We start from the raw sequence: 20779 nt of genomic DNA, 5'->3' as shown, positions 1-20779 counted from the left end.
ATATGACCCACTAGTCCCACTCTTGGGCATATATCCAGACAAAACTCTCCTTAAAAAAGATACATGCACCCACATGTTCATTGCAGCACTATTCACAATAGCCAAGACACGGAAACAACCCAAATGTCCATCGAAAGATGACTGGAGTAGGAAGATGTGTTATATGTACACAATAGAATACTACTCATCCATAAAAATGAACCACATAATGCCATTTGCAGCAACAGAGATGAAACTAGTTCACTCATTTTCATACTGAAATAAGTCAGAGAAAGTCCAATAACATATGATATCACTTTTAACTGTAATTTAATATACAGCACAAATGAAGGTTTCCACAGAAAAGAAACTCATGGACTTTAAAATAGACTTGTGTCTGCCCCAGGGGGAGAAAGAGGGAGTGGGAGGGATTGGGAGGGTGGGGTTAACAGATGCAAACTGTTGGTCCTGGAATGGATTTACAAAGATATTAGGTAAGGACCTAATGTCTAGATACTGACATTGCAACACAACAATGGGAGGAAAAAGTTGTGTACATGTATGTATAACTTGCTCCCCATGTTGTACAGCAGAAAAAAATACATAACTAACTAAATAAATAAATGAAAATTAATAAAACACTTCTTCCCCCTAAATGGAAAACACTTCAATGTTTTATTAATAATTAGTATATTACAGTGACTTTAAATCCCTACTTATAATGATTAAAATTTCAAATGATCAACATTGTATTCTACAATTTAATTTCTGAGTCATACACAAAGACGCAGTAATTGGGTTAGCGGGAAACAAACAGCATGTAGCTTGAGAAAGGTCACCTGCCTCCAATCTATAAAATAGTTCCATGTGAACTACAACATGGCATCTGATCCAGCAGCCAAGCACAGGGCTACCCATCAGGGACAAAAGTCCTAGGTGCTACTGTAGTTCCATGTGTCTGAGGTGTCTCAAGGTGAGAAAAGCTGAGACCTTGAACCTTTAAATTCTCTGAACCTTTGGACTGGCAGAGTCCTTCCTTTACCCTTGCTCCAAAATAAGTGTTCCCTTGACTGGAGAATGAGCAATGACTTCACCTGAAACAGGATTCTCAAAGGACACATGTTCCCTGCTCAACATCAGATGCCACAACCTTCATTAGATCCAGACCAATACATAGAATCAAAGTTCAGCATAACACAGGTAAAGCTCTGAATATGAAAGGAAATAGCCTACACCCCCAATGTATCTGCAGGACTTCAATAAGATGAACTTGTGAGAGCTGGGAAAACACTTTGGAGGAATGGACCTTGAAACGGTTTGATTTATTTGGTGGGAAGAACTTAACTCTGGTAAAGATATTCTGGATTTGGAAAGGGAACCTGAGGCCCAATATTTTGGAAGCCTCCACAGGTTGCCATTTCCATGGAGCTTGGACAGGATTATGGGTTATAGCAAATTACAGGAAGATGCATGGGCTTCCTGGGAGAGAGGAGAGGTTGACAAGGGATCAGTTTGGGACCATGTGTTGAGGAAAGGGGAATGAATACTCAAAACTTCTTGAGAATGATTGACGGCAATATCTAATCTGTCACCTGAAATAATATCATAATCTTCCAGCCAGAGGGAAGGCTTCTGAAGGCCACATCATAAATTCAGTTTTGGTGCAAGACTGTCTCTGAGTAGGTGTAGCAAGTCAGTGAATCTCTCTTATGATTAATTCCCTATTCTTCAAATATATCATTGGAATATATGTATATGCAGCATCTGAAAAAAACTCATGTAAATTGTTCTATAAGAAGGGCCCCTACATCACAAATTAGAAAATTAAAATCATATTTTAAAATGAATTTCAAAGATAAAAGCAACTATAAAAGATTTGAAGGATTCCAGTTCCCCATAATTGTGCTATTTAATTAGCTGGTCTGACCCATGCAACAAACACATGGATGGTTGCATATGGCCATGGACTGCTATAATACCACTTAGGGAGTATTCCCAATGGAAATCTCAGTGCAAGCTCTATTAACTCTATTATAGTAGAACATCAAGCACTAGGCTTGGAGCCCTTCTCCAAGTCCACCTCTGGCTGTTGCCCTCCAAGTCAACCAGTTGGCACAGGAATCTGGACTAACCACCCATGGGGACTCAACCCAAGTATGCCTTCCAGGTAGAAGAAACCAGGAAAGCCCTCACAGAGTATTTTAATTAGATGTTGCCTGCAGCCACCCACTTGGCCCTACACTCCTTATGGCCAGGAGCCGGGATACACCTAAAACCATGGGCAACCAGCAGCTCACCCCTAAGTGGAACAACCCCACTCGGTGAGCCTAACCTCCCATTCTGCCTCAAGTTGCCCAGGATCACTCCATGGGGACATCAGATCCCAGTGAAGAAGGGAATCCCAGTCCCAACCTCCAGAAAAACACCCTGGGGTGTGGTTCCAATGGATCCCCTAGACTGCTTGTGGAAACCTCTCTCTGACCTGAAGCGTCTCTTCCAAAGAATAACACAAGTGGAACCAGGGAGATTCAGGCCCCAGCGGTGGGTTTCCACATCAAGGCACACTTGCCAACAGGCCAAAGACTGAGATAGCTTCATGTTTCCAAGTATCTGACATCCTTTCTCTTCAAAAGGCTAGAAAAATAGAGACCAACGCTTAGGGCTGAAGCCTGGTAACAAACACACACATCTAAAGGCAGTGGAGGCAAAGTTCTGCTCCTTAGGTGTGGCAATGACACTCCTGGAAATCAGCAGGAAGATGTTACAGAAAATGGACCTTTGCCCCTCAGCACCCCTTAAGGATGAGGAGTAGGACAGAAGGCAGAGAGGTTGTGTCACCAGCAAAGCCCATTAACAACTATTGAGAAATGAAAACAGAATCTGCTAATAAAATGCAGGCTCACCTTTTTTGTTGCCTTTGTGCTCACTCCTGTTTTCCTTGCCCAAGAGCAGAGTACTGTGCAGGGAGCCCTGGCACCTGGTGCTTTGGACCAGAGTTCCTCCTGTGAAATGGCCTTGCCACACCTCAGCCCAGCAACCTTGTGCTGAAGCCCTGGGTATGACACCGCAATTCAAGAGAGCGAAGGGGCCCTGCAATTGTGCTGCAGCACTGAGGCCTGGAGCGTGAGCTGCTCAGCTGTGCTGGCCTCATGAGAACACTGCACCCCCACACCCACGCTGATGAGAACTCGGCCTCCTCCCCTCCCCAATGAAGAAAACCTGGCCCACTTCCCTCCCCCTCCATGAGAACCCCGCCCACCGCCTGTCTGTTTAGGAGAGCATGTGCTCTAGAGAACCAGCTGGTGCGTTTCTGTTCTTTGATCAAAGAAAATGGCTTCCAGAGTTCCAGTTGTGACTCAGCAGGAACCAACCCAACTAGTATCCTTGAGGAGGCCTGTTCCATCCTTGGCCTCGCTCAGTGGTTTACAGATCCTGTGTTGCCTCGAGCTGTGGTGTGGGTCACAGATGAGGCTGGGGTCCTGAGTTGTTGCAGCTGTGGCATAGACTGGCAGCTGCAGCTCCAATTCCACCCCCAACCTGGGAACTTCCATATGTGGCAGGGGTGCAGCCTTAAAAAGAACTATTAATAATAATAATAAGAAGAAGAACAAAGCTTCCCTTTGCTTTTGATCCGAACCTGACTCAAAGAGTTGGTCATAATAGCACCATAGAAGCTTTTAAGCAGGGGTAAAGGGGAGCCGAATCTACCTTTCTCTTGCCTAGCTGTTTAGATGGTTTGGAAAAGGAAAGCGTAGTCTCTATTAGAAGGCCCAATGAAATCAGGAAAGCATCTGCAGTGGACAGCTCATAAATTCCCTCTCAAAGTATGAACCAGTTTCTTTTTGGACATTGTATTACAAAGGAAGAAGGAGGGGAGGGCAAGGCAGGGAGGAGACAGAAAATAAAGCATTAATGAGGGGACAGGAAAGGGTAGGAATGTGAAAGGGATAAGAAAGAATATTAGTGGTCAAGAGTCGACCTTAATGGGGTACAATCAAAAAGTGAAAAAAAAAAAAAAAAAAGAAAGCCTGCACTATGTTTCATTCCAGGTATGGGCTAGAAGTGAACTTTTTGCCGCCAGTTTTTCCAGAAATCAGCAGAGACTCTATGAAACACAGTGAACCCCAATAGTACTATGGAATCCACTCTGTTCCAGTCAAATGGAACTTCTAAAAAAGCAGGACAATTAAAATTCAATAAATACCTCCAAAAAGAGATCTTTGTAATATATATGCTATATTACACATCAAGCAAATTGTGTGAAATATATGTAATTATATATGCACATTATTCAAGTGCACAAGACAATCAAAAACAATTACATACCTCTGTTTACTGAAGATGTTTACTGAAGAGCTTTGGATTAGTGTTATGATTCCAGGTGCAACTATTAATTGGTTTTCAAATTTAGTAAGTTGATTTTTTTTTTTTTTACTTTTTTTTAAACAAACTGAAAAGTCACCTGGAAATTAAATCTGTCAGTTCTCTGAAGTGGTTCTGATTATGGAGGGAGACTTTGGGTTAATGACTTTGGGCTTTCCCCAGAGTCATTAAGCTTTTATATCATTCTCTTTAAAGTGACCCAACAAGAAGTCGAGGAAACAGCATCTGTTGCCAATAGCACTGTGAAGTGGCAGGTTTCAGCTGGCGAGAGGCAGACTGGGAGCATCAAAGACACGACTTCGACCAAACTTTGAGGTGCGTGGGTCAGAGATTCACTGAAATTAATAATTTACAAAGAATTCTTAAGGCATCACTCTTAACTTTATTTTGGAAAAGCATACCCAAATTATCACAGGAAGGGGAGAAAAATAAAGCAAAACTCGAGCCCTGGGCAATACTGGTGGGATATTTTTTCTTCTAAAAATAATATGAAAGGTTTGTGAAAGAAGAGAATTTAATCAAATATCAATATTTTGAATACTTGTAATATAATTGCAAGATACTGTCCTCAGAAATGAGGGGAAAGTATAGTTTTACAGATGATGATAAGATAATGAAGTGCAACCATACAAGACTACGAGAGAGTATATTCCCAATTTTGGGTAAGGATATGCCATAATTTCAAAGGAAAGTGAGGTGTTATCAGGTTGACATGCTCAGAAATGGAGGAAGCTATTCTCTGAGATGGGTCCTGATTCACAGAGAAACACAACTTTCTCATGGACATTAGAGAATGGACAATGGAGGCACAGTTGCTAGGCTTGTGTTTAAATGCCCAGTTTCTTCCAGATGAGAACCAAGAAACATAATTCACAGTTGTCAAAACTGCTACAATTTGAGCCCTCTTAAATGGGAGGGATGTCTCAGTGGGGAATAGTTTTGTTTTTTTTTTTTGTTTTTTTGTTTAGTTCAGGAGGAAAAACAAAAGGGGAATGAGCATGTAAAACAGGGGAATGTGTTTGAGTGTGAATTTGAGTTATTATTATTATTATCATTATTCTTGCTATCAATAGTTTTCCTATATAAGAGAAGCCAGTAATATAATGAGACTAATCCCATATCTGACACACAGATCTGAGGAAACACAGCCCTGTAGTTTCCCATAAGCTGGAAAAGCCCGGCCCAACATTGGTGTGAAGGGTAGAGGAGAGCCCAGAGTTCAGTAGGGACTGTAAGCCCTGAGCTTGAACTTGATGGACCTTTGGACTGTGTCTCAGGTGGACACAATTCCTGATGCTTCCCGAAGACACTGTGAAATTGTACCCCCAGCCCAGAACTAAAGGAATCGTTAACATCTATAGCTTGGTTTGAAGAGTCACTTCTGAGCTCCTTTAAGCAAAACTATGTCCCAAAGCCCTTTTCACACGTACGTTGCAGTGACCTCCCTAGAGTGTTTAAACTTCCACCAGATGGTGAAGAATCCCTTAATAAATATGAGAGTGGTGAGATTAAGAGCAGAGTTGTTTCTTTCTTTCCATTCCTCCCCCCTTATTTATTTACATTAACAGAAGAATGTTTAAAATAGCAAGGCAAAGCAATCCTGGGGAATCCTCAAACACAGTTTGAAGATGAAATTTCCCTTTCATTCCTTGCAGATCAAACAGGTCTTGATGTATCTCCAGGAGTATCTTTTACTGCTTTTGTTTCCTTTGTCTCTGACTCCTTTTCTGCATTTGATGACTATTCTAAGCTGAAAGAATTGATTTGATTGCACAGTAGAAATAGTGTTTAATATTATAGATGAGAGTCAAATGAAAGCTTTCTTATTTTGCACAGGGGATAACAGAAGCCCCAGGAATCTAAAGGATTTATCCAGAGATACAGCAACCATATCTCAGAATCAGACTTGTATAATTTTGGTTTTCTATCTACTACACCTGTATCTGTGTAAAATTGGATGGCAGCTGGCTCACAAATCTTCACTTGGATAAAGCACAGTAGAACAACATAGAGCACCAGGCTGAAACTTTTTCTGGTGTCTATAAGATGCTCACAGGCAAGAATGTTAATGTGGAATTGTGAGTTTCTGTTGCAAACAAAAGTGACTAAAAAAATTGTATTCACACATATACAAAACTCTATCACAGATCAGACCAAATATAGACATACCACCACTCTTAAATTAGCAATTAACATCTTGTAGGCAGATATCCCCTCTGCTTATGTGGAGCCGAATATATTTTAGAAATGAAGAAATAACGTAACTTGAAACAAATACATTGAAGCCTTAGATTGATCTATGAAGGCTGTTAAAAAATACTGGCCGGAGGAGTTCTCACTGTGGTGCAGTGGCTTAAGGATCCACCAGAGTCAGCAGAAGTGCAGTTCAATCCCTGGCTTTGGAACTTCCATATGCCAGGTAGAGATGAAGAAAAAAAAAGACTATTCATCAGAGTTCAAAAGAATCTTTAAGGGGCAGAGATAAGTATGCTTAAGTTAGAGGGGAAATTTAGATATTATGTTCTCAAATTCAAAAATAAAATAACTTTTAAAAAATTTGAATTTGAAAGATTCAATTTCTGAGATAACTCAATAAACATAATTAAGAGTATTTGCACAGGATATTAGACTCATTAGGAAACTAATTGTACCTAGAAAAAGAATCAATAGAATGGCCATGATCAAAAAGACAAAGACAAGTGTTTGTGGGGATGTGGAGGAAAGGGAACTCTTATGCTGGTGGGAATGTAAATTAGTATAACAAGTGTAGAAAGCAGACTGTATATTCCTGAAAAATTAAAAATCAAACTATCATATGATTCAACAATCCCATTTCTGGGTATATGGCCAAAGGAAATAAAAATGCTATCTTGATATATATATTTAAATTTTTTTGTTATACTTGATTTACAATGTTTTGCCAATTTCTGCTGTATAGAAAAGTGACACACACACACACATATATATATATATATACATATATATATATATATATATATATATATATATATGTCACATTATCTTCCAGCCTGATCCATCACAAGTGATTGGTATAGTTCCCTGTGCTCTACAGCAGGATCCCATTGCCCATCCCCTACAAATGCAAGTTTTCATCTGCTAACCCCAGATTCCCAATCCATACCACTCCCGCTACCCCCAACAGCAACCACAAGTGTGTCCTCCATGTCCATGATCTGTTTCTGCTTTGTAGGTAGATCATTTGTGCCATGTTTTAGACTCCACGTGTAAGTGATATTCTATATTGTCTGTCTTTCTGTTTCTGACTTACTTCACTTCGTATGAGAGTCTCTAGTTCCATACATGTTGATACCAATGGCATTTATTTTGTCCTAGTTTATGGCTGAGTAGTATTCCATTGTAGAGATGTACCACACCTTCTTAATCCATTTTCTCTTGATGAGCATTGAAGCTGTTTCCATGTCTTGGCTATTGTGAATAGTGCCGCTGTGAACATATGGGTGCATGTATCTTATTCAATGAAAATTGTGTTTGGATAGATGCCCAGGAATGGGATTTCTGGGTCATATGGTAGCTCTAGATTTAGTTTTCTGAGGGATTTCCATACCATTTTCCATAGTGGTTGTACCAATTTACATTCCCACCAACAGCAAAGCAGGGTTCCGTTAACTCCACATCCACTCCAGCACTTGTTGTTTGTTGACTTGTTAATGATGGCCACTCTAACTTGTGTGAGATGGTACCCCACTGTTGTTTTGATTGCCTTTCTCTAATAATTAGTGATGTGGAGCATTTTTCATGTGCCTGCTGGCCATCTGTATGTCTTCTTTGGAGAAATGTGGATTTAGGTCTTCTGCCCATTTTCTGATTATTTGTTTGTTTTTTTGTTCTTGAGTTGTATGAGTTTTTGTATATTTTGGAGATTATATTTAGTCAGTTGAGTCACTTGCAAAAATTTTCTCCAATTCTGTGGGTTGTCTTTTCATTTTTTAAATTGCTTCCTTTGCTGTGCAGAAACTTTTGAATTTAATAAGTCCCACTCTTGTGTGTGTGTGTGTATGTGTGTGTGTGTGTGTGTGTGTGTCTTTATTCTAGGAGGTGGGTCAAAAAAGATGTTGCTGTGATTTATGTCAAAGAGCTGCTCTGCCTATATTTTTCTCTAGGAGTTTTAGAGTATCTGGCCTTACATTTAGGTCTTTAATCCATGTTGAGGCTATTTTTGTGTATGGTATTAGAAAATGTTCTATTTTCATTCCTTTACATCATGTCATTGTCCAGTTTTCCCAGCACGACATTTTGAAGAGATTATCTTTCCTGCACTGTATATTTTTGCCCCCTTTGTCATAGGTCAGTTGTCCATAGGTGCTTGGGTTTATTTCTGGGCTTTCTCTCCTGTTCCATGGATCTCTATTTCTGTTTTTGTGCTGGTACTATACAGTTTTGATGACTGTAGCTTTGTAGTAAAGTGTGAGATCAGGGAGCCTGATTCCTCCTGTTCTGTTTTTTTCTTTTCAGTATTGCTTTGGCTATTTGAGGTCTTTTGTGTTTCCATACAAATTTCATTTATTTTTAAAATTATTAAAAATTCTTTATAGTTGACTTAAAATGTTCTGTCCATTTCTGCTGTATAGCAAAGTCACCCAGTCATACATACATATATATACACATATATAATATATATATACATTTTTTCTCACATTATCCTCCATCATATAATTTAAAATATTTTGTCTAGTTCTGTAAAGAATGTCATTGGTAATTTGATAGGGATTGCATAGAATCTGTAGATGGCCTTAGGTAGAATTGTTATTTTGACTATATTGATTATCCCAATCCAAGTGCATGGTGTATTTTTCCATCTATTGTGTCTTCGATTTCTTTCATGAGCATGTTCTAGTTTTCAAAGTACAGGTCTTTTGTCCCTTTTGGTAGGTTTACTCCTAGGTATTTTATTCTTTCTGATGCAATGTAAAATGGGATGGTTTCCCTAATTTCTCTTTCTGATCTTTCAGTGTTAGTATATGGAAAAGCAATTGATTACTGTGGCTTAATTTTGTACCAGACACCAATGTCATATGCTATCACTTCTATGTGGACTCTCAAAAAGGATGCAATGAACTTCTTTGCAGAGCAGCTATTGACTCACAGACTTTGACAAACATATGTTTTCCAAAGGAGACAGGTGGGGACGGGGAGATAGGCTGGGGATTTGTGATAGAAAAGCTATAGAAGCTTTTTATCCTGAGACTTTACCAAATTCATTGATGAGCCCTAATAGTTTTCTGGCGGTGTCTTTAGGATTTTCTAGGTATAGTATCATGTCATCTGCAAAGAGTGCTAGTTTTATTTCTTTTCCAATTTGTATTCCTTTTATTTCTTTTGCTTCTCTGATTTCCGTCACTAGGACTTTCAAAAAAAAAATAAAAAGAAAGGACTAATAACAAGGGGTTACAAATAGATTCCACAAAGCCCCAGAGATTCTGACCCCCCTAACAGGTGTGAGGTTATATTCATTGTGGTTTTGATTTGCACGTCCCTGATAATTAATAACGTTCTGCACCTTTTTACATGCCTCTTAGCCATTCTGATATATTCTTTCAAAAATTATCTATTCATTCCTTTACCCAATTAAAAATTGGATTATTTACTTTTTATTGCTATTGAGTTGTATGATTTTCTTATATATTTTGGCTTTTAACCCATCATCAGATCTAAAGGTTGCAAACATTTGCTCCCATTGTTTTGCTTGCCTTTTCACATTTTGGTTGTTGCTTTTATTTTTTTATTCCCACACCTGTGGCATGTGGACATTCCTGGCCCAGGGATTGAACCTCCACAACAGCAGTGACCCAAGCTGCTTCAGTGACAATGCTGGGTCCTTAACTCACTGCACCATGAGCGAATTCCTGATTGTTTCTTTAATGTTTCTTTTTTCTTCAAAAAATTAAAAAAAAATTGTTTGATAAACAAGTAGTCTCGCTTGTTTAGTTTTACATTTTTTGCCTGAGCTTTTGGTGTCATAGTCAAGAATCATTATGCAGACCAATGTCAATAAGCTTTTACTCTATGTTTTCTTCTGGCATTGTTACAGTTTCAGGTTTTACATTTACGTCTTGTTCCTCTTTGTGTTGATTTTTGTACACAGTATAAAATACAGGTCCAGTTTCATTCTTTTTCACGTGAATATAACTTTACCTATCACTATTTACTGAAAAGTCTATTTATTCCCCATTGAGGTGTCTTGGCACCTTGTCAAATATTAGGTAACTGTATAGGCAAGGGTTTATTTATGGGATCTCAATTCTGTTCTGTTGTTTTGGGCGTCTATTTTACGCCAGTACCATCCTTTTGTGATTACTATAGCTTTGAAATATAATTTGAAATTTGGAAGTGAGATGTCTCCATGTTTATTCTTCTTTCTCAGCATTGCTTTGGCAACTCAGGGTCTCTGGTGGTTCCATATGTATTTTAGGACAGTATATTCTAATTCTGTGCAATATGTCCTGGAAGTTTGATATGAACTTCATTGTATCTTAGATGGTCTTGGGTAGTATGGCTGTTTTAACAGTATTAGTTCTCATGATCCAATAAATATTTTTCTTGGAAAATTTATTTTCCATTTATTTCTTTTCCATTTATTTATGTCTTTTTCAATTTCTTTCTTTAATGTCTTACAGTTTTTAGTGTAGAAGACTTTCAGCTCACTGTTTAAATTTCTTCCAAAGTATTTACTTCTTTTTGATATTCTCATAAAAGGGGTATTTTTTCTGATTTCCTTTTCATATAGTTTGCTGTAAAGAGATACAAACAATTTTTGTATTTTGATATTTATTCTACATCTGTACTGGATACGTGTATTAGTTTTTAGAGTTTTTTTATGTTTTAAATATATATAAAATCATGTCATCTCAGACTTTCCATTTGGATGCCTATTAGTTCTTTTTCTTTTCTGATTGCTTTTGCTAGTACTTTTTTGTTTGTTTTTACAGCCACACCTGCAGCATATGGTTGTTCCTGGGCCAGGGGTTGAATTGGAGCTGCAGCTCTGGCCTACACCACAGCCACAGCAACAAGAGACCTGAACCGCATTTGTGCCTTATGCTGTCACTTGTGGCAATGCTGGATCCTTAACACACAGAGTCAGGCCAGAGATAGCACCTGCATCCTCAAAGAGACAATGTCAAGTCCTTAACTGGCTGAGCCACACTGGGAACTCCTAGTACTTCTCATACTATGTTGAATAGACATGATGAGAATGGTCATCCTTACTTTTCACTGGGTGTTAGAGGAAAAGTTGACAGTTTTCTCTCATTGGTTACCATATTAGTTGTGGGCTTTTCATTAATGGTTTTTATTGTGTTAAGGAAACTTCCTTCAAAATCTATTTTGTTGAGATTTTTTCATGAATGGTTGTTGTGCTTAAATGCTTTTTCTGTATCTATTGACATGATTATGTTGCGTTTCTTTTTATATTTCCTTCTGTGAAGTGGTTTACCACATTGATTGATTCACATATTTTAAAGAAATCTTGCATCCTTGGTCATGGTGTATAATCTTTTGGAGGTGCTAAATGTAGTTTGCTTGTGTTCTACTGAGGTATATTTCTTATTCACAATGCTTGACTGGTAAAACTTCTTGAGCCTTTGCATATCAAAATGTATTCATTTTATTCTCATATTTTAGTTCCCATTTGGATGCTATAAAACTGAAAGTTGTTTTGGAGAAATTAAGGACATTTACCCATTAACACTCAATTTGTAGATTTGCAGACAAAAACTCTGATACAGGGTTGATTTTTTTTTGTAGCCTATTTTTATTTTGTGAATTTGGCATCCTAGTGAATTCCTAGTAATATAGCAATTGACATTTTTAGGAGTTCTATTTTAGGATCAATTTTTTTTGTTTGTTTTCTTAGACATGTCAAAATGGCTATGACCTTTTGAGAGACCACTGAATTACACCTTCTATAGGTGATGTCTTCCACTCTTTTGGCTTTATTGCCATCTTTTTGTTTCTTTTTCTTTTTTTCATCTCTTGTCTTTTCAGGGCCACACCCATGGCATATGGAGGTTCCCTGGCTAGGGGTCCAATTGGAGCTGTAGCTGCTGGCCTATGCCAGAACCACAGCAACTCAGGATCTGAGCCACATCTGCAACCTACAACACACCTCATGGCAATCCTGGATCCTTAACCCACTGAGCAAGGCCAGGGATCAAACCCACAACCTCATGGTTCCTAGTCGGATTTGCTAACCATTGAGCCATGACACGAACTCCTAACTGCCATCTAATATGCTCGAGATTTCTACATTTCTCTGACATATCTTTCTGAGTATCAGAAACACATAATTCAATTGTACATTGCTACTTCAATTCCATCTTATAGGACTCTCTCTTCCAGCCTCATGCCTCTTCACTTTGCCATCTTACTCCTTTTCATCCATTGTGTCCCATTTTTGGTGCCTTTTCATCCAGAAATCTTTCCCTGATGTGCGTCCCTCCAACATGGTTTCATAGTTCCCTGTGCTTCATTGTTTTATCATTTATAACACTGTGCTGTAATTTTCTACTCCCTCCTGGGAGTTTTTCAATGGTTCCTAAGCTCTTTGAAGGCAGAATCCAGATCTCTTTTTATTCACCACTGAAGCCCAGCAACATGTCTGATACATTCCTTGTGCTCAGAAATATTTAATATTTGTCATTTAATATTTAATATTTGTCATTAATGAATTAATGACAAAAGGGAAAAAAAGGAATGTATTTATCCTGAAATTGTTTGTATGTAGACAGAGATGTGTATTTTTACAAATAGCTTTTAATGATGAAATGGTTCTAAAAAGTAATCACATTGAGAAAATATAACAGAAACAGCTCCTATTAAGAAGATAATGAAATCTTGCTGAGGACAGGGAGCATATCAAGCTAAACTACTTACTCATATGCTGAGAATTGTAATTTCAGTCTCTTTTACCTCCTCTTCAGTGTAAGCAGTAACAAAAACAAACTATAGTTCCCCCAAGAGGTATAGCCAAAATTGTCCCTAGAGTTGAATCAGGCAAAAGTAGGAAATAATGCCCTGGCCTTCAGGACTACATTTTTGCATTTTTTTAAAATTATTGAAGTCATTCATTTTCCTTTGTACTTTGACTCATTCATTTAATATTGATCATGCGCCTGCTATTTTGCTACCTTGTAGAAACGATTGTTATGTTGCAGGCAAGTAGTTTATATTTAAATCCCTTTCTGATATGAAACCATTTTTTTGAATCATTACTCTTTCTGATGTGTTACCTACATAGCATGGGTGATATGAGCAATACATGATGGTCCTGAAGCCTACAAGGTAATGTGGAGATGGTGTATATAACCTTCAATATCTCACCCTCAGAGATAAGTAGGGCCAATGCTTTTATAGCCCCCAAATAGTTACTTACTCTAATGTTACAGGCACTCACACAAGCACAGTTATTACAGAAAGATCACTCAATTTTTAGTGAGAGATAATAAATGAATATGTACATTGTGTTCAGCACAGGCCCTGTCTCAATAAATGATAACTAGTATAGTTATATGACTTTGCTATCATCATTGCTTGACACTTGAGGGCATGAGGTAGGAAATCAGTCAGTTTCCTGGCTCTCCAGTGTATCTTTTTTGATATCTTCCCCTTGATACTAGTTTTCTCACTTGAAAAATAACAATAGTAACTGTATACTTCCTTGGATTATTACAGAGAATGCTGCCCAATAACGGAAAATTTAATTTGTTATTTAATTTGTTATTAGAAGGCAAGCTTATGAATCCAGGTATCTGCTTGAATCTAGTAAAACAAAATCCCATTTTGGTAGAATTTTCTAAATATGAAAAGAGTGGCCCCACATTGTGTTATTTTCTTGTACCTATTTCTGCACCACTCAGTGCAGGGGCTATGATTCCTAACAGTTAGTTGATTTCTTTATCCCGTAAATATTCCTTGCTGAGACAGTCTATTGGCCATAGCCTCAGGTAAATCAATGTTGGGCCCAAGTCATCTTTATTTGTCACCTAAGATAGCTTTCCTGCCACACAATTTCCTACTGGCATTTTTCATCTGGGCATTTCTCAAGGTATAGATTAAGGGATTTAACATGAGGGTTATGGTAGTGTAGAATAAAGCAACTGCTTTGTCAATTGATAAAGTACCTGCAGGTCTCAGGTACACAAATATACAAGGCACAAAGAATAAGACAACCACTGTGATGTGGGAGATGCAGGTGGAGAGGGCTTTGTGCCTTGCCTCCAAGCTATAGGTCTTTAGGGAGCGCAGAATGACCACATAGGAGACCAGCAGGAGAAGGAAGTTTAAAAGACAGATGAGACCACTGTTGGCAGCAACAAAGAGCCCCAGAGTGTGGGTATCAGTGCAGGCAAGATCCAGCAAAGGGTTCAGATCACACATAAAGTGATCTATGACGTTAGGACCACAGAAGGGTAATCTGGAGATGAAGAGGATCTGTATGGTTGCATGAAGACAGCCTCCCACCCACGACACTCCCAACAGCAGGCCACACACTCGCTGATTCATGATGGTCATGTAGTGCAAAGGCTTGCAGATGGCCACATAGCGGTCATAGGCCATCACAGTCAGCAGGATGACCTCAGCACCTCCAAAGAAATGTTCCCCAAAGATTTGGGTCATACACTCCTCAAACAGGATGGTCTTCTTTCCATGGAGTGAATCTATAATCATTTTGGGGGTACTGACAGAGGAATAGCAGGCATCAATGAAGGAGAGGTGGGCCAGGAAAAAGTACATGGGGGACCCCAGGGATGGGCTGGCAGTGATGGTGATCACGATGAGCACATTTCCTACCATAGTGATAATATAGATGACAAAAAGCACAGCAGATATGAGTTTCTGCATCTCGGGATTCTGTGTGAGCCCCAGGAGAACAAAATCTGTCACATTGTTCCTATTCTCCATGTATTTCGTATGATGGTTAATTGCATTACCTGAAAAGAAAACCATTTTTATGAATGCCACCTTGACTTTGGTACACTTCCCATTATACCATATATTAAATCTCTAAATTCTATTAAGTCTTGGATTCTTTTTCTTTGTTTGTTTTTTAGGGCTGTACCTGTGGCATATGGAAGTTCCCAGTCTAGGGGTAATATTGGATCTGCAGCTGCCAGCCAATGCCACAGCAATGCCAGCTCCAAGCCATGTCTGTGACCTACATCACAGCTCATGGCAACACCAGATTCTTAACCCACTGAGCAGGGCCAGGGATCAAACCCGCATCCTCAAGATTCCCTTCCACTCTGCCACAACAGGAACTCCCAAGTCTTGAATTCTTTTAGTGTGTGTGTGTGTATATTTGTGTGTGTTGGAAATAAAGATTGTGAGTTCATAAAGATTATTTAAATTATCTCCCAGATAAAGTCTTTCTTAAGACTATAGATATAAGTAACTTTTCTAAACACACTCTCAGGAGGCCACCTGTGTACATTTCATCATCACGAAGGACTGAGTTTAATTTGACATAGTACATAGCACACAGCACACATATTGGTACCCAACTCTGAAAAGCAGGTAGAAGTTGGGCATAAAGATTTATCATTGCACAGCTGCAGAATTTTTGCTTTAGTATCTAGGAAATGAGGAGCCATGGAAGGTTGTCAAGAATATGAGTGAAAGGATGGATAGGAATTTGAATAAGAGGAATCTTGGATGTTATTCTACTAAAGACCTTTGTGAGTCTTGGATGAAATGCCTGAAGTCCAGTAAAGGGGTAGAAAGCAAACACAGGAACCCCAGGAGTAGACTACCTATAATAGTTGAATGATGAGGTATCTAATGGCAGAATATGGTGTCTGATATCAGAGAGGTGGGTCTTATCACTGGCTTTATTTCTATGAGCCTCAAAATTTTCAACTGTGAAATTAAGGTTATTATTAATTGTAAATGATCTTTTCAGCAGTTGGAGAGAGGATGAAATCCTCTATCACTATACCTGAAAAGTATTGAAAAATGAGCCCTGTGTGTTTTAAGGAACAATCTTTAGGGTCAGCACTATTGAAAAACTTACCTTGGTTGTCTTAGATGGTCTTGATGTTTTGGGGTGGTCAAAACCAATTTTTTTTCAAACTGGCAGCTTCTTGTAATAAGTCATTCTAAATATCAAATATATGTCAGACTTGGGAAGAGCTTATTCATATAATTCACTATCAAATAAACAATTATTAAGAAATCATATACGCTGAATATGTGCCATGTTTTTGGCATGTCAAGTATACATCAATAAACTTGTTTCAAAAAGGAAGAGTTCTTATAAGCCTAAATCGTCCCACCATTCCTAAAGCTTCAAAAGTTCTTCACAGAAACTCTGTTGGAAACATCATTCAGGATCATTTTTGCATTTAGAATGGGTTCTCTTGAAAGGCTATGAAGAAGTGATCTTAAATAAATGGGTCTGGTTCTGTGGAGCAAGAGGCAGATAGTGTAGAGGTCAAAAAGTTCACTCTGTCCATGATGAAGCTGGTTCTGGAGAGATGAATGGCAATCAAACTCATTTTCACCTTGCCCTTGTCAAGAAGACATTTAAAAAGATTTCCATAAGCTTCAGGGACTTTATCTCATGGCTGCTGCTTTCTCTCCTAGGAATTAATTATCAGCTTTGATGGAAAGGTTTGTTTTAGAAGCAAGTATCTGCAGAGATCTGTTCAGAAACACCCATTCTTGAATGGGAAGAGGATTATCTCTACACTTGTAACCTAACCTAACCAAGAGCCCCTTTCTCTATCTAAGCCTGGACCGTTAAGAAAACTGAATGTTTTGCAGAGATGCAAACTGAACTAGGGGCAGTAAAAACCAGAATGAATAATGCAGAAGAACGAATCAGTGATATGGAAGATAGAATAATGGAAATCACTCAATCTGGTCAACAGACAGAAAACCGAATCAAAAAACTGGAAAGCAATATAAGAGACCTATGGGATAATATAAAGTGGGCCAATCTACGCATAATAGGAATTCCAGAAGGAGTAAAAAAAGATAAGGGAATGGAAAATATATTTGAAGAAATTATTGCTGGAAACTTCCCAAATCTAAAGGATACTGGATTCAAGATACAAGAAGCACAGAGGGCCCCAAACAAATTGAACCCAAACAGACCCACACCAAGACACATCATAATAAAAATGGCAAAAGTTAGTGATAAAGAGAGGATCCTCAAGGCAGCAAGAGAAAAACAGAATGTTACCTACAAGGGAACCCCCATAAGAATATCAGCTGATTTCTCTACAGAAACACTCCAGGCCAGGAGGGAATGGCAAGAGATATTTAAAGTGCTCAAAGGAAAAAATATGCAACCTAGAATACTCTATCCAGCAAGAATATCATTTAAAATAGAAGGGGAAATAAACATTTTTCCCAACAAACAAAAACTTAAAGAATACAGCAACACAAAACCCAGGTTAAAGGAAATATTGAAAGGGCTTCTCTAAACCAAAAAGAAAGGAAGGAAAGGGAAGAAAAAAGAAAAGAAAAAAAAAAAAGAGGAAGAGGAAGAACTAGGACTGAGGAAACTGCAATCAGAGAGAAGTCACTCAAATAAGCCAGCAAACAGATTTAATCATGAACATGCTTCAAACAAAATAAAATTAAAAAGAAAAAAATAAAAAAGAGTCATCAAAACCATAAAATGTGGGCAAGGGATGTCAGGAGGTAAATAACCCTTTTTGTTTATATGTATGTCTCTCTTCTTAATTTTAATATAGTAATGAAGTGTTTGAACTTACAGGACCATCAGGCTAAAACACACATTTATGGGAAGGGGTTAGCATACTTAAAAAACAGGGCAACCACAAGCCAAAACCAAATATTGCATTTGCAAAAAATGAAAAAAAAACACTCAAGCAGATAATAACAGGAGACCATCCAACCAAAAAAAGAAAAAAAAAAAAAAGGAAGAATGGAGAACCATAGAATCAACTGGAACACGAGGTTCAAATGGCAATAAATAATCATCTATCAATTATCACCTTAAATGTCAATGGGCTGAATGCCCCAATCAAAAGACACAGAGTGGCTGAGTGGATAAAAAGGCAAAAACCTTCAATATGCTGCCTACAAGAAACTCACCTTCGGACAAAAGATACATATAGATTGAAAGTAAAAGGGTGGGGAAAAATATTTCACGCCAATAGACATGACAGAAAAGCAGGAGTCGCAACGCTCATATCAGACAAAATAGACTTTAAAACAAAAGACATAAAGAAAGACAAAGAAGGACACTATTTAATGATTAAGGGATCCATCCAAGGAGAGGATGTTACTATCATCAACATATATGCCCCAAATACAGGAGCACCCAGATACATACAACAAATACTAACAGACATAAAGGGAGAAATTGATGGGAATACAATCATAGCAGGAGACCTAAATACCCCCCTCACATCAATGGACAGATCCTCTAGACAGAAAACCAATAAAGCAACAGAGATCCTAAAGGAAACCATAGAAAAGTTAGACTTAATTGATATCTTCAGGATACTACATCCAAAAAAAGCAGAATACACATTCTTCTCAAATGCTCATGGAACATTCTCAAGAATCGACCACATATTGGGACACAAAGCTAATCTCAACATATTTAGGAGCGTAGAAATTATCTCAAGTATCTTCTCTGACCACAATGCCATGAAATTTGAAATCAACCACGGGAAAAGAAATGAGAAAAAACCTACTACATGGAGACTAAACAACATGCTACTAAAAATCCAATTGGTCAATGAGGAAATCAAGAAGGAAATTTAAAACTACCTTGAAACAAATGATACTGAAGACACAACCTCTCAAAATCTATGGGATGCTGCAAAAGCAGTGCTCAGAGGGAAATTTATAGTGATACAGGCCTTTCTCAAAAAAGAAGAAAGATCCCAAATGGACAACTTAACCCTCCACCTAAATGAACTAGAAAAAGAAGAACAAAAAAGTCCTAAAGTCAGCAGAAGGAAGGAAATTATAAAGATCAAAGGAGAAATCAATAAATTAGAGACTCAAAAAACAATAGAGAAAATTAATAAAACCAAGAGCTGGTTCTTTGAAAAGGTCAACAAAATTGACAAACCCCTGGCCAGACTCACTAAAAAGAGGAGAGAAAGAACCCAAATAACCAAAATTAGAAATGAAAAAGGAGAAATCACAACGGATACAGCAGAAATACAAAAAACCATAAGAGAATACTATGAAAAACTGTATGGCAACAAGTTTGACAATCTGGAAGAAATGGACAATTTTCTAGAATCTTACAGCTTGCCAAAACTGAATCAAGCAGAAACAGACCAACTGAACAGACCGATCACTAGAAATGAAATTGAAGAGGTCATCAAATCACTCCCTACAAATAAAAGTCCAGGACCAGATGGCTTCACAGGTGAATTTTATCAAACATATAAAGAGGAATTGGTGCCCATCCTCCTTAAACTCTTTCAAAAGGTTGAAGAAGAAGGAATACTCCCAAAGACATTCTATGAGGCCACCATCACCCTCATTCCAAAACCAGACAGAGATACCACCAAAAAAGAAAACTATCGCCCAATATCATTGATGAATATAGATGCAAAAATTCTCAACAAAATCTTAGCCAAGCGAATCCAACAACATATCAAAAAAATTATACACCATGACCAGGTTGGGTTCATCCCAGGTTCACAAGGATGGTTCAACATACGCAAATCAATCAGCATCATACACCACATTAACAAAAAAAAAAAGTCAAAAATCATATGATCATCTCAATAGACGCAGAAAAAGCATTTGACAAAGTTCAACATCCATTCATGATCAAGACCCTCGCCAAAGTGGGTATAGAGGGAACATTCCTGAATATAATCAAAGCCATTTATGATAAACCCACAGCAAATATAATCCTCAATGGGGAAAAACTGAAAGCCTTCTCACTCCAATCTGGAAGAAGACAGGGATGCCCACTCTCACCACTGCTCTTCAACATAGTTTTGGAAGTCTTAGCCAGAGCAATTAGACAAACAAAAGAAATAAAAGGCATCCAAATAGGAAGAGAAGAGATAAAACTGTCACTGTATGCAGATGATATGATACTATACCTAGAAAACCCTAAGGACTCAACCCCAAAACTCCTTGAACTGATTAATAAATTCAGCAAAGTGGCAGGATATAAGATTAACATTCAGAAGTCAGTTGCATTTCTGTATACCAGCAATGAAACATTAGAAAAGGAATACAAAAATACGATACCTTTTAAAATTGTACCTCACAAAATCAAATACCTCGGAATACACCTGACCAAAGAGGTAAAGGACCTATATGCCGAGAACTATAAAACTTTAATCAAAGAAATCAAAGAAGATGTAAAGAAATGGAAAGATAGTCCATGTTCCTGGATTGGAAAAATCAATATTGTGAAAATGGC

The 20779-nt window shown here is 38.1% G+C and overlaps 2 protein-coding genes across 3 annotated transcripts in view; both read right to left on the bottom strand.

The window, feature by feature from the left end:
- LOC110259269 (olfactory receptor 4C46-like) overlaps positions 1-20779 on the bottom strand; it is a 949087-nt gene that overhangs the window by 331141 nt on the left and 597167 nt on the right. The window contains exon 1 of one of the 2 annotated variants that reach the window (XR_014836596.1): positions 2883-3136. The exons of the other annotated variant lie outside the window; for it this stretch is intronic. The gene's annotated coding sequence lies outside the window, so the exon portion shown is untranslated. Of the gene's footprint in view, positions 1-2882; positions 3137-20779 lie in introns of those variants that run through there. 2 annotated transcript variants of the gene reach the window in all.
- On the bottom strand, positions 14374-15303 carry LOC146405240 (olfactory receptor 4C46-like). Its single transcript, XM_085015222.1, has one exon. The coding sequence runs from the start codon at positions 15301-15303 to the stop codon at positions 14374-14376; it is 930 nt and encodes a 309-aa protein (XP_084871348.1).

The sequence above is a fragment of the Sus scrofa genome, chromosome 2 (assembly GCF_054392235.1).
Source record: "Sus scrofa isolate SSC_HxYL_T2T_F1_AM1 chromosome 2, Sscrofa_HxYL_maternal_Yorkshire_Landrace_v2.0, whole genome shotgun sequence".
Taxonomy (NCBI): Eukaryota; Metazoa; Chordata; class Mammalia; order Artiodactyla; family Suidae; genus Sus; species Sus scrofa.
Note: the sequence above shows the minus strand (reverse complement) of the source record. Positions and strands in the feature narration are given on the sequence as shown.

Bases quoted from the DNA above. Each gene is read 5' to 3' on its own strand.
- LOC146405240 (XM_085015222.1), bottom strand. From the start codon at position 15,303: ATGGAGAATAGGAACAATGTGACAGATTTTGTTCTCCTGGGGCTCACA.